We start from the raw sequence: 12,932 nt of genomic DNA, 5'->3' as shown, positions 1-12,932 counted from the left end.
CACTTCTTTACAAAGCAGAAAAGCACTGAAATGAAATTTTCTTTTGGAGAGAGATTAAAACAAATACTTTGTACACATTCAGTATCTTCAATACTGCTCAGAAATGCCCTTCAGAACGCTTTCACACTTTGCCTCATTATGTGTATGAGCAGCAGCAGCAGCAGTTTTGAAAGCTAATGAAATCCTGTTTTAAGAGGATGCTTGCTAGGACCTTATGCATTAACATTCTGATACTCCAATCTTATGAGATCGCAGAAGGAAACGTCCACCCATAAGGGCAGTAATATGACTTATTTCAACTGTCATTTAAACTGTATTTCTCAATTACTTACCTGTAGCTCTTGATACAATTTTTTTAATTCTACTGCTGCAGGTCCTGTTACTTGTCCATTGTAAGACTGAAACCCATTCAGCTTCCCTTTCCTTAAGTCTTCCAGTTGCTGAGTAAGTTGATCCACTTTTAATACTGCAGCCTGTAGCTCCTGCTGCTTTTCCTGGAACATGGCGCTTATATGCTCAATTTCAGTTGCTAAAATTAACAAGGTAACAATAATAAAAAACAAGGACAGGGGAGATTGTTAATTTTTAATTCTATGGATATTGCTAAGTACAACATACTAGTTTTAAAGCTGGTGTATTCATACACATAACAAAATACTTATAATGTGTCAGGAATTGCTAACATTTACTACAGATACTCTGATTACTTATTATGACTTTATAAAACAGATAAGAAATTACATCATGTATAAATTTCCTAGAAATTTATGGCAACCATTGTATGACAAATAAACATTCTATGTGAAATCCTGTTACAGTGTATGACATTTGCCAGATATACAGTGAACAGCAAATAAAATTGAATAGTATATTTAGAAATTCCACATACACAAATTGCCATTCATGATCTTGCTATAATCCACTTGTCCTCTCATGGCACGGATTTTTTTCAACTTTGTCTCCTGGGTTTCAACACGTTCTTTAAGTTTCTGAAGCTTTTCACTCTCTGAAACAGACTGCTGCTGACGACGTTCTTGCTGCTTCAGGTAACGCAAACGTTGTTCCTAACAAAATAAAAGACAAAAGGTACTTGTTACACTCTTATTTGTAGAAAAAAGTTGATTTAGTAAAACCTATCTCTATGATCACTAGTTTTTGGTTTTATTTATTTTGGGGTTTGTTTGGCTTATTTTCTTTCCAGCAATCAGAAAAAGTTGTATCTAGTTAAAACATGCATCAGTCCTCCTGAGGAAAAAGATTACCTCTTTAAAACAAATTTGTTAAATTTATGTTAAGAAATTCAAAAACATCAATTTTACGTATATGTGTGAAACCATGTATAGCCTGAAAAATCAAACACATCAGTGAAAGCTTCTTCTGGCATTTGGCTTCTGCTGCTATTAACACTTTTCCTGCCATTGCAAAATGAACTTCCAACACTGCTATCAAGCTTCTCAATGAAGTCAAAGTACTCCCAACAGAACGTTTAAACATGCTAGCCTACTAGAAGATAATGATCCAGTTCTTAATACCAGTCCTCCTGGTACACGCACAGTGAAAATATTTATTTTTTCTGTGTTACTTCCATCAAAAAAAGAACAGAATTGTTCGGTTTATTCCTTGTAAAGACACTGTGCTTACTCCAAGCATCCCATGTGTACTGTATTCTATAACACCGAGAACAATGTCAAAAACATTAAACCCACTCCCCACTCTGAAAATCTATTTAGATTGTCACACCTCAGACTTCAGAAATGTAATATATAAATATATTTGAAATGGGCACATTCTCATCTCACATCACTGTTATTATATTGAAGTGAATGAGATAGTAAATATGAACATAGAGTCGTGGGTGGTCTATTACAGATAATGAAGTGGGCCTCACAAAAGAGACAAAACCTATCAACATTTTTATAATGACACACACATGTTGCTTATTTAACCACTTAAGTTTATTTAAAGTGACTTGGGCGCATTTATCTGTACCCCAAAAAACTCACGTTTGCAGACACTGACAGAAGTTTGTATTTATTACAATCCCTATATTTTGTTTGCTGCTAATTATTACCTTAGCAACCAACATTTGCTGCTGATTTTCAATCTGCTGCTGTTGTCGGGCAGCCATATCTTGAAGCTCGGAGAGAGTGAGCTCAACACGTGGATTCCCAACCTGGAGACAACAAAACATTACGTCAATGTGGTGATGTACATGGAATGCTCTGATGTTAGAAGCTAGATCCCTACTTGTCAGAGGAAGGCTAACACTCCCTCCCCAGTCCTTAGAGGAAGAAAAATGATGGATACCTATCAGAGAGGAAGGAAGACCAAAGCATAAACAAAGGACACAGCTCACACACATACCAGCAACAGAAAAAGCAAGAAGGGGAAAAGCAGATGAAAGAGGAGAACACTAAGAGACAAAACAAAGAGGAGAAAAAAGACCTCATACTACATTTAAATTTGCTTTCTTAAGATGTTCTGTAGAATTGGCACCCACTGCAGATATAACACACACACTAGTAGACATGCAAGCAGGTATATTAATCAGGAACTGGAACCTGAAGCTTCTTTCCTTTCCTAACACTTTCAGTGTAGGTACCTTGGCAGCTTTAATTAACAGGATGAGGGGGAACGGGCTGAAGTTGTGCCGGGGTGGTTCAGGTTGGATATTAGGAAGACCTGCTTTACCGAAAGGGCTGTTAGGTATTGGAATGGGCTGCCCAGGGAAGTGTTTGAGTCACCATCCCTGGAGGTCTTTAAAAGACGTTTAGATGTAGAGCTTAGTGATATGGTTTAGTGGAGGACTTGTTAGTGTTAGGTCAGAGGTTGGACTAGGTGATCTTGGAGGTCTCTTCCAACCTAGATGATTCTGTCATTCTGTTGTTTAGCATTATTTATGTTGTGCAGGACAAGTACAAATGAGAACCCTTAGAAGAGGTTGTCACTAAGCTCACATACCAAGACTCACATACCAAGAATGAAATTCATGGAATTTCATTCCATGAAATTTCATGGAATCCCAATGGTTTGGAAGGGACCTTAAAGCCCATCCAGTTCCAACCCCGTACCATGGGCAGGGGCACCTCCCATAGACCAGGTTGCTCAAAGCCCCATCCAGGCTGGCCTCGGGCACTTCCAGGGATGGGGCACCCACAGTTTCTCTGGACAGAGTGGAGCATTTAAGATAAGAATCTGTGAAAAACAGTCTGTGCAAAGTGAAGTGGAGTAAAGGTGATCCGCTTTGGATAATTACTGTGTGAACTCTGAATGGAGAGACAAGATCCCAACCTCAACTCCACCTGTATCAGTGAAGAACCAGTGTCATACGGAAAAGCTTCCTCCTCTCCTCTCTTAAAAACAAAACAAAACTCTGTATGGCCTTTATGTAAAGATGTCAGGGTTTATTTTGCTGCTGATCTCAGTCTGACAGACTGAGAAGAATGGCAATAATCCTAGACAAGAAATCTTGCTGGAAGCTCCGCAGGAAGATTTCAAATAAAGGTTGTTCCACAGCAGGGCTTGCTGTTCTACTTTGGGGTCAATGAAATGGGACTAGCATTTAGAGATCTTTGTGGTTTAAAAAAGGGAAAGAAATCTTTATAATCAATGACACCTCTTCTGTTACCAACACAAGCTTTAGAGAAAGCCAAAAATCATGGGGAAAAAAGTTAGATGAAAATTTAACACTGGCAAATCTGAACTCTGGTGGAGTAGCGAAGAAAGCTTTCTTTAGAGGCCAGCCACACAGCAATAGATCAGAAGGGAGGAAGAAAAAGGGTGAATCAGAGGACAGCCCAGAACGTGTGCGCTACAGGCCTGCATTATTCCACGTCAATGGTAGTGCAGGTAACAGCGCTACAGTATTATTAAATGTGCCCCAGCTGTTCAACCGGTGGGGCACCAGAACTACAGAACAATTTCTCCAAATTTCGTCTCATCAGTACTTTATTGTAATAGTACTGCTACAGTAACTTGCTATTTGGGGCTTTAATGCAGTCTTTCCCCCCCCCCCCCTTTTTTTTTTTTTTTAATAAACAGACTTTATACATATACAATGCACACAAAAAGCTTTAGCACAGCTAAAAAGAAATGGGAATTCTACTTTACTACTTTAAGGCTGGCAAATACAGAGATGACGAAGAATCCCATTATTTAAAAGCTTCATGGTAGAACAACAAGGGCAGCTGGCAATTACTATAAAAATAGAAAAGAAATCTTTGGTCTAAATTATAAGTGTTTAAGGCCCTGAATGGAATAACTCATAGATATTAGTGGGGTTTTGTCACCCTTTTGCATTTCAAAGTAACAAATTTACAAAAATCAGGCTACAGAGGCAATTACTTGAAAATTATTTAAAATTTATCCAATTCTGTGACCTGTGACAATCTGTGAGTATTGTGCGTTTTCAAAAATGAATATCCTGTTTCAGTCCGTTCATAGTTTTGCCACCAAAAATAAGTAATTTAAATCTCTACATTAAATTACTTCAATTCAACCCTTTTTTCCACTGTGCAATCACAGGAAGGATTGCAGTGTAGCAAGACAAATTCCAGAAGCTGAAACTTGCAAATACCTGCTTTGCTACTTAGGGGAAGAAAGAAAGAAAAAAAGCCGCAGCCTTAGGACTGCACTTTTTCTTCCTGAAAGAGAATACCAGCCTTTGAAAAATTATGCCCAAAAGCTGGAAAGTTCACAGCAGTCCAGCATCTGCTGGAAGATATTTTACATGTAATTCAGTCAGGTGATGGATCAACACAAAAGCCAGACTACCACACTGTAATACTTCAATAAACAATGGAGTATCTTCACCAAACTACATGACAATTACTATTAGTAAGCCATGTTGAAATTACATAATTTCCTATACCCAGTACAGTACATCACTGCTGAAAAACCAAAAATAATTAAATATTTTGGATATACTGAGAATAAGAGTGTGTTAAATGAGTGCTTACAAAGTGAAATGCTGCCTTAAAGTTTTATGGAGTGGGAGAAAAAGAAAAATCCCACTACACACATCCCCACCCCAATCAAGCAAGTACCAGATTTTGAATCGGATCAAACCTGATCCCAGAGGAAAGCTGCTCTACTTTTCTGGGCCCACCCCGGTGACTTCCAACACAGTTCTGTAGTGATCTTGTCTGACAAGATCCCCTGCAATGCCTGTACTTCACTCTAGGAAAAGTAAAATTCTCCTCTAAAATCTTGGTGACACCAAACTATTTCAGCCATTCTGAATGTTTTGTTTCATATTCCTACATCAAGTTTCTTATATATCATTTCTCCAACGAATGCATAATACAAAACTGATTCTTTAAGCTTCAGTCAGGAAAGGAAAATATTTGTTTTAAAATAGATTGCTTTTTTTTTTTTTTTAACTTGAGCTCCAATTAGTGTTTCATGTTTCTCCACATAATTATTGAATACATCTCAAGATCAGTCACTAAAACAAGCCAGATTTGGAACACTAACTTTAAAAGTTGTTGTATCTTAAATGCACAATATAGACGAGTCAGACTAAAATTTCATTATAGAGAGTTATTGTCCTTCTAGAGAGTTACTGTCCTTCTTTGAAGATTTTCTGTATGATAGTATATGGAGCAGAAGTGTAATTCTTACTGGAAATTACAAATCCTTTTAATAGGCATCAGTAATGACAATTATTTTTGGTGCAGAAGTCAGTCAAAAAATTATGTATTTATGTACGGATACAGCTATATAGAGTAATGGAACTGAAACAAAAGGTAGAAAAATCTGTACTTTGGATGGTTTTTATTTCAACACTGTTAGTGAACACAGTAATTAAAAAAATAAGACTGAACTTAGTAGTGTGTATTTATTTATTTATTTTTAACTAGCATGACTTATGATAGACGAGTCCTTCACAACATTCTTTAATAAGGCCAAACAACTTGTGTGTACTTGTGCTGCTCCCAGGAGGTGTTCTGGCTCTGCTGACTTCCTTTGGCATGGTATTCCATCAGAAGAACCTAAATCTGTTTGACTCTGTAGGGAAGTATTAAGAGGGACTCAGAACAGTTTGAAGTATACCCTCTGGATCATTGATTTCAAAAGTCAAAATGGGGGGAAAAAACAGTAGTGTTTTTCCAATACACACATGCTCTGTTTCAAAACCAGTCAGAAACAAGTTTTACCTATGAAAGTTATTCCCAATGCTTCCTCTCCTTTCTACTTTGATTATCAGTTTAAGTTTACACTCACAACTCATTCTATTTCTGCTAATACTTTTCAGTCTAACGCTGTCCAAGAAATAGATGGTTTATATTGCTAAGAAATCTTGTTAAAAAAATATACCCAGACTCAAGTAGTAGTACATGTACAGGGGTTATGCATTTTTCAAGGTAAGGAAGCCATCTTACTTTGTAAAAATTACAGATTTCTTAAGCGAAAAATGTAACCCACAGTGCACAATAAGAAACTGGTTCGTAAAAACACCAGTAACAAAAAGTAGTTTGACCCAAAAGCTCAGAATTTTTACTGCTTTAAGTAAGCATATTTAAAAGTATATCTTACAATGTCTGAAAAACATACTGCATCATTTTGCATTATGCAAAATAAAAAGAATTGAGATGAATAAATACTAGCTTCTCCTTAAAGAAGCTATTAACTTCAGTAAAATATTCCATTTACAAAGTGTAATGTCTAGAAAACTTTTATACAGGGAAAAGCATAAGAACATAGGAAAACAGTTATAATTAGCCATTCTTTTAAGTGCCCCATGAGAAATCTCTTGATGTTTACCTCCCTGAATACCAATGTATGACCTTTCCACTTAAAGTAACTACATTATATCTAGGAAAGAAAAGAAGAATCTGAAGAAACAAAGTTTTAAACCTGTAGCTTCACTCGCAGTTTGTTCTTTTTCATCCACATGGCAAAAGCAGTACACAGACCAAGCAGAATTCCTCGTCAACATTAAGTCAGGTATTTTCAGAAAGTCTGTAGCTGATTTCATGCCTCCAAAACAGGGCAGCAGCATTTTTGATAAAGCATGAAAATTAGTGAATCTTTCTCTTGCAGAGATCTAGTTGAATCCATTTGCTTAGAGCATTTTGTATTAGTTGAGTTGGCTCTGAATAATCTGTATGCAAATACCACCACTGGAAAAAGTCCGTCTCAGTCTTTCTTCAGAACCTCGTGCTATGCAAGGCCAATGGATCAGGGTATGTTCTCAGTTCTTTAATGAGGTTGTTGGTTTCCCTGTTTCTTAAGTTTGTACAGTTAATAAGCAGTATGAACAATTTCATACACGAAGTGACTCACCTTTCATAACAAACACGAGCCTATTACATTTAAAGTCTAGACCTCCTCCTCTCTCCTGCAGCAGGAGAAACCTACCTCCCACAGAACTGCCTCCTAAAGGAGGTACCAAAAAAGCCACTACAAATATCTACTCCTCCAGATTCCACAGATTCATTTGCTACATGGTGATACATCAAAGGAGACAATTTTGCTGAACTGTAAATTTCTTTTCATTGATTCACAGAAGCATTTACACACAGATGAACTCCAAAATAAAATCCCACTGAACAAACATTGCATTATTAGGCACTGAGGAATTATTAGAGATGTTTCAAACAAAAATACTTTACACTTATATTCCCTAATTTCTTAAAATTTAGGAGAATCTCTAAGAGAATTGCATTTATTTGTTTAGCATGCCACTTTAAAATGTCATGATGAGAGAGAATTTGTAATGAACTGCATTTTCAGCTTCTGCCATTAGCCTCCTACTAGAGGCTGGTATTTTACCATTTGATGATTAATATTTTTGGGACAGGTGAGATGAATGGTACAGTAGTAATTAAATAGTTTGGAAACCAGTTTACAAGCAGCCTCAAAGCAAGTCATACCTTAGATATTTAATTAAGAGAGAGATCCTCCTTTAATAATGAATTCTGCGCATTAGCCTTGTCACTCAAAGTTCGTCTTCTTGATCCTCCTTCATTTCTGTCCTCACACTATGCTGCTCTGTCTATCGTCACAAACTCCTCCATCTCTCTTTACTCAGTCCACATGCTTCTGAGCTATTTTGAAATGGTTTACTCACTGACAACCCACAACAGTAAAGGAAAAATTGCATCTGAACTCAAATTAGTTCCTTGTCAAGCAGAACGTATTGTAGTCAAACATTTAAACCACAGGGGCAGATTCCTATTGGTTTTGTGTTTTTACTCCCATTGGAAAGTTATCTTAGAAGAGGAATCTAATTAAGTCAATACTGAAATCAAAACACCAGGAGACAGACCTTCAAAATAGATTATTTTTAAGAGGTGATAATGAGGATGTGGTTTGATTTTATGGATCAGGCAATAAGGCAGAGAAATACACAAAGATACTTTGATTTTCTAAGTTTGCATTCAGAAGAACAGAAAGCTACTTTGAAAATAACAAAACACGTACCACACCCACACCTGAGACTCCTATGATTTCAGAAATACCAGCTTTAAAGGAAAACAACTGTCTAAAAGCTTCACAGACCACCTCAAGGACTGGCAATATCTCATTTAGGCTTGGCAACACCTAACCACTCAAATAGCCAGTGTAAACCGTAATTCAAACAATTCATTGAAAAAGAAAACCAGAACAGACCAAGAATTTATCAACCACTTCCTGTACAGCGTCTCCTCAGATCTCTTCCTAGGTTTGCAAGAACCACCACGTCATTAACTTCCCTTATCTATTCCTTCCCTCTTCTTCAGATAGGTGTTCACACCCATCACCCACACAATTCAGCTCCTTTCCCAAAGCTCTGCACTAGAAAGTGTAGGTTCAGGTACCTCAAGCCTCCTGAAACTGGCCGAGCTCCACCTTCTCCTACACGTATTCCTGTGCCGTGAATCACATACAGTGAACTTTCTCACGTTTTCTAGCCTTTTTCCTACCACTCACTTCCATCGCCTCTATACTTACTCCCTGATTTACTACTCTTTTAGTACTTAGGTCTATCCTTCTCCCTGTTTTTAACACTTCCCATGGTCACAGATGATTCTGAGGTTAAATCTCCATTTGCCAATTATCCAGCATAACCTAGATAAAATGTAATCAACCAGTGAGCAGGCAGGTGCGACAGTCTGCATCCTAGCTTGGACACCAGGATGGCTGCTTCTGACGCTGGCTGTCAAAAGGGCTACCCGCAAGTTTTCTGCTCGTATCCCACTACTTCTTAACCACCAATTACTTCATTGAGAAGACAATACAGAGCAGATACTAAAGATAAGGCAACATATACCCCAGCCACAACCTAGCTACACTTTGTATGCTTTATAGCATAGGGTAGGCTGCCTCTCTAGAATTCTAGCAGAGGTAAGGTACCTTGTAGCTGAATGGGATGTTGAGATAAATAAAACGACCCCCCCACACAAAACAAACACAAGCCTTTCCTTAAGAGTCCTCCACACACACACACACCACCTCACTCCCCAAAAAGTCTCTGAGGGAAAAAATAATCATACCCTCTACCAGAATAAACGTGACAGAAAAAACTCTTCATCAAGGGTGGGACAACACCAGCATATCAAAAGCTAGAAATAGCAGGTAAAAAAATAAAACAGACGAAGCACAAGGTCATTATTGAATTAAAGACAGCAACTACTTTTGGGTTATGATTACAAGCATTTGCTCCCCCATGTGGGATTCACCACCGAGGCACACAGTTTTGCCATGTCAAAAAGAAACCACCATCTTCACCAGCCTGATAGGGGAAGATGGTGAAGGCCAGAAAGATACCGCAAGCCGCTCCTGAGAAGCCTTAAAATGCCTACACAGGAACACAAAACAACATAAAGACTGTTTTTAGAACAACTACAGAAAGACTCAGCTTTCTATAATCTGTAGCAGGTTTAGGCAGCTGTCCCTTCCCAGGGCAATACCAAACCTTACTCAGGACTAAGAATTTACCTTTGTAAAGCAGCCAAACCCATGCAGCTTTGTGACAAACACAGAACTGATAGCTCTGAGATCAAGTGTGAGAGTGCATGAACAAAGATGACCATACTTCCAGAACAAAGCAGCAAAACAAACAGGGTAGGTTGGCACGCTCCCCTGCCAGTGAATTCCAGACTGGGATCAAGGCTCCGAGAAGTCTCAGCCTTCCCAAAACCCTGGAGCTCTCATCTCACACGCCCATCCTTGCATTTTCCTCCTCTGTCCTGCACATACAGGAAAGGCAGAGCTTTGGCTCTCAACAGCTCTGGCTGCTCAACTGCCAAGCTACCAGAGCAGGAAAGAAAGGAACGGCTTTCTTCGTTTGCTCAATCTAGCAAAAGATTTCTTAATTCTCCCATGCTAACTTTGACAAGAACAGCAGAAGCCCATCAGCCACATGGAACTCTTCTGCCCTAACCTTCATTCAAAATACCATAGCTTAGGGGATGCTTTCACTTATCCAGTTAAATCTCTCGAGGTGTCTGATAAGAGCAGCCCTTGCACACTGCTGGTACCTGTCCTCAGCAGGACAGTAACGGTGGGAACAACAGATGGAAGAGATGGCAGTTTACTCTACTAGTGCTGCATCAAATCTATCTTGGATAAAACGCATGTGGTTTCCTTGTGCTACCTGAGGAGGAGGAAAGGAGAACTGAGGATGGAGCCGTCTACTGCAGACGACCGACTCTGATGCACTTACATTTCTGAAAATACTGACCCACAGTCCAGAAAGAGTGCACATCTCCAAAGCTAAGAATGCTAACGGATTTGACCACATTTTTCATAAAACCTGACTTTAGTGCAAAGTACGAAAGCAACTTAATCTCACGTGAAAGATCATGCATAACACTATAAAGGGATGAAAGAAAATGTGTTTCTATTTAAACTAAAATAGATTTTTTGCTGATCTCGACATGGATGACATTATTTCCAGTTTAATGGCTTTATCCACAGCTCTGCCTGGCTTTTTTTTTTTTTAATTGGGTCAGAAATATGCCGATAGCAGAAATCCATTTTAAAGAATCCAATGGCAATAGCATGTGCCTTTCTTTCCTTTTTTTTTTTTTTTCCCTTTTCTTTTTTTAAGCTTAATGGAAATGAACAAGCTAATTAAACCCAGAAAACGCACCCAGAATATTGGGAATTACAGAAAAATACAACTAGTGTGTGCTACCTCCTGATAATCAAGTAAACTTGATATTAACATCACAAATGTAATCTGGTTACTTTATTCATAAGTTTGTAATAAAAACAGTATTTTATTTGCACAAATGAACAAACTAAGAGTTTCTTAGAACTGATAAACTTACTTCAGGTACATTACAATTTGCTGAAAAGTCTCACATTATCTATATTTGATAAAACCCTAACATCTTTCCTTAAAATACAATACCTTGTTAACTCCTCCACCTTGCTAATACAAATAGGTAATTCGATATAATGAAGATTTAAAGTCTATTCAGCATAAGCCACAGACTCTAGATTTCCCTTGTTTACTACTGTTTACCCATATTTCTTTCTCAGAAATCTCCCAAGTGAGACTGTCCTCTATTCTGGACAGAGCAGCTAAGGAAAGGCAGAACATAATTATACAAAACAAAAATTAAAAGAACGTTAAAACAGATTTTCAAAATTACAGTTAGATTTAAGTATATATTGAAAACCTGCTACATATAGAATAAACTGCTTAGAAATGGCTTCTACATTATAGGCAAGTAGTATCTAGAACTCATTATTTAAAATACTACTTTCTACTTTGTCCTTGTAGTCACTGAACAACCACAGAAATCTTAAACTCCTTTGTATTAGCTTGTGTGTCAGCTAAAATACCCGGCAGCTGATTTGAAGCAAGCCTTATACTTCTAACAAAATAAAATTATTTTAAAAGAAATTTTGCATTCATTTAGCAGTAACGGATCGGTTGTGCACACAACTTCAGACCTGTTTATAATTACTCTGAGTAAAAGTATTGGTATTGTAACTAATGAGTCACATTTCAATATACATTGAAAATACATTATTCAAGTTTCTTTAAAAAAGTCTTGGAACTGTATGTTTGTGGGTCTTTAGGAAAAAAACATCTTTTTAAAGAAAAACATTATTTTGATAGACTAGCTCATTATGGTTAAGATGCACTTATACCTCAGAATAACATGTTTAGTAACATATACATGTTTATTCCTCTCTTAAGTAATGGTTTCACTGTGAAGTTGTTCTGTGGTGCTGTAATATTGTTTATATGAGAACAACAGAACAGGACATTTCCAAAACACAGAAGTACTGAAAATAAATATCCTGTTTAGTGTAGTGTTGCACATGCAACAAAACTAAAGTTGCTAAAAACAAAAGTTGACCATGATACTTAACTAAAAAAGTTTTTTCATAAGGTCTTATGACGTAAAAATGATAGCAAAATCATCGATCAGAATCTGATTTACTCAAAATTTCATTTCAGAGATAAGGAGTAACAAAAAAACAAGGTGGTCTGTGTTCTGGCCATGTGACAACGGAACCCACAATCACTTAAACAAGCGCAAAAGCAATACAGTATTTAAATAACATCCACTAAAGTGTAAAACTTTGGAAAAGTAATGAATTACCTGTTTGCTATTTTCCCATGTAATTGTAAGAGAGCACATCTTTATTTTGCAGCACTGCCCATCAGCTGTAAACACTTGTGTTGCTTCAGCATGTTCCAACTCCATCTTTCTGTTATTTTCTGTCTACACTTAATTGCTTAACTGTCCGCTGTGAGCAAACCCAGCCAACAACTATACACATCTTATGCATTCTTGTATGGCTTTTTGCCTCAGTGCAATCAATGGGAGGTAGGATATTTTTAAATATTATTCCATATGAAATAAATGTTTCCCCAATCATTTTATCAATATGAAAAACTGTCTCTCTGCATTCATCAACAATCAGCTAACGGAAAAGGCTAGTGGATTTTGCCAGCAGTGAAAGACCTAATCACTGCAAGA

The 12,932-nt window shown here is 37.4% G+C and overlaps 1 protein-coding gene across 6 annotated transcripts in view; it reads right to left on the bottom strand.

Moving 5' to 3' along the window:
* The window catches only part of PPP1R13B (protein phosphatase 1 regulatory subunit 13B), a 72,284-nt gene that overhangs the window by 16,260 nt on the left and 43,092 nt on the right, over positions 1–12,932 (bottom strand). For 4 of the 6 annotated variants that reach the window (XM_040558819.1, XM_040558818.1, XM_040558816.1 and 1 more), the window contains exons 5-7: positions 2,072–2,173; positions 890–1,064; positions 333–529 (exon numbers count right to left, since the gene is read on the bottom strand). In XM_040558819.1, coding sequence (XP_040414753.1) covers positions 333–529; positions 890–1,064; positions 2,072–2,173 — 474 coding nt within the window. Of the gene's footprint in view, positions 1–332; positions 530–889; positions 1,065–2,071; positions 2,174–6,858; positions 7,231–12,932 lie in introns of those variants that run through there. The other 2 variants (XM_040558820.1, XM_040558821.1) reach the window with 1 other exon arrangement.

The sequence above is a fragment of the Cygnus olor genome, chromosome 5 (genome assembly GCF_009769625.2).
Source record: "Cygnus olor isolate bCygOlo1 chromosome 5, bCygOlo1.pri.v2, whole genome shotgun sequence".
Lineage (NCBI taxonomy): Eukaryota > Metazoa > Chordata > Aves > Anseriformes > Anatidae > Cygnus > Cygnus olor.
The sequence above is the reverse complement of the archived record's forward strand: the minus strand, read 5'-3'. Positions and strand labels throughout refer to the sequence as shown.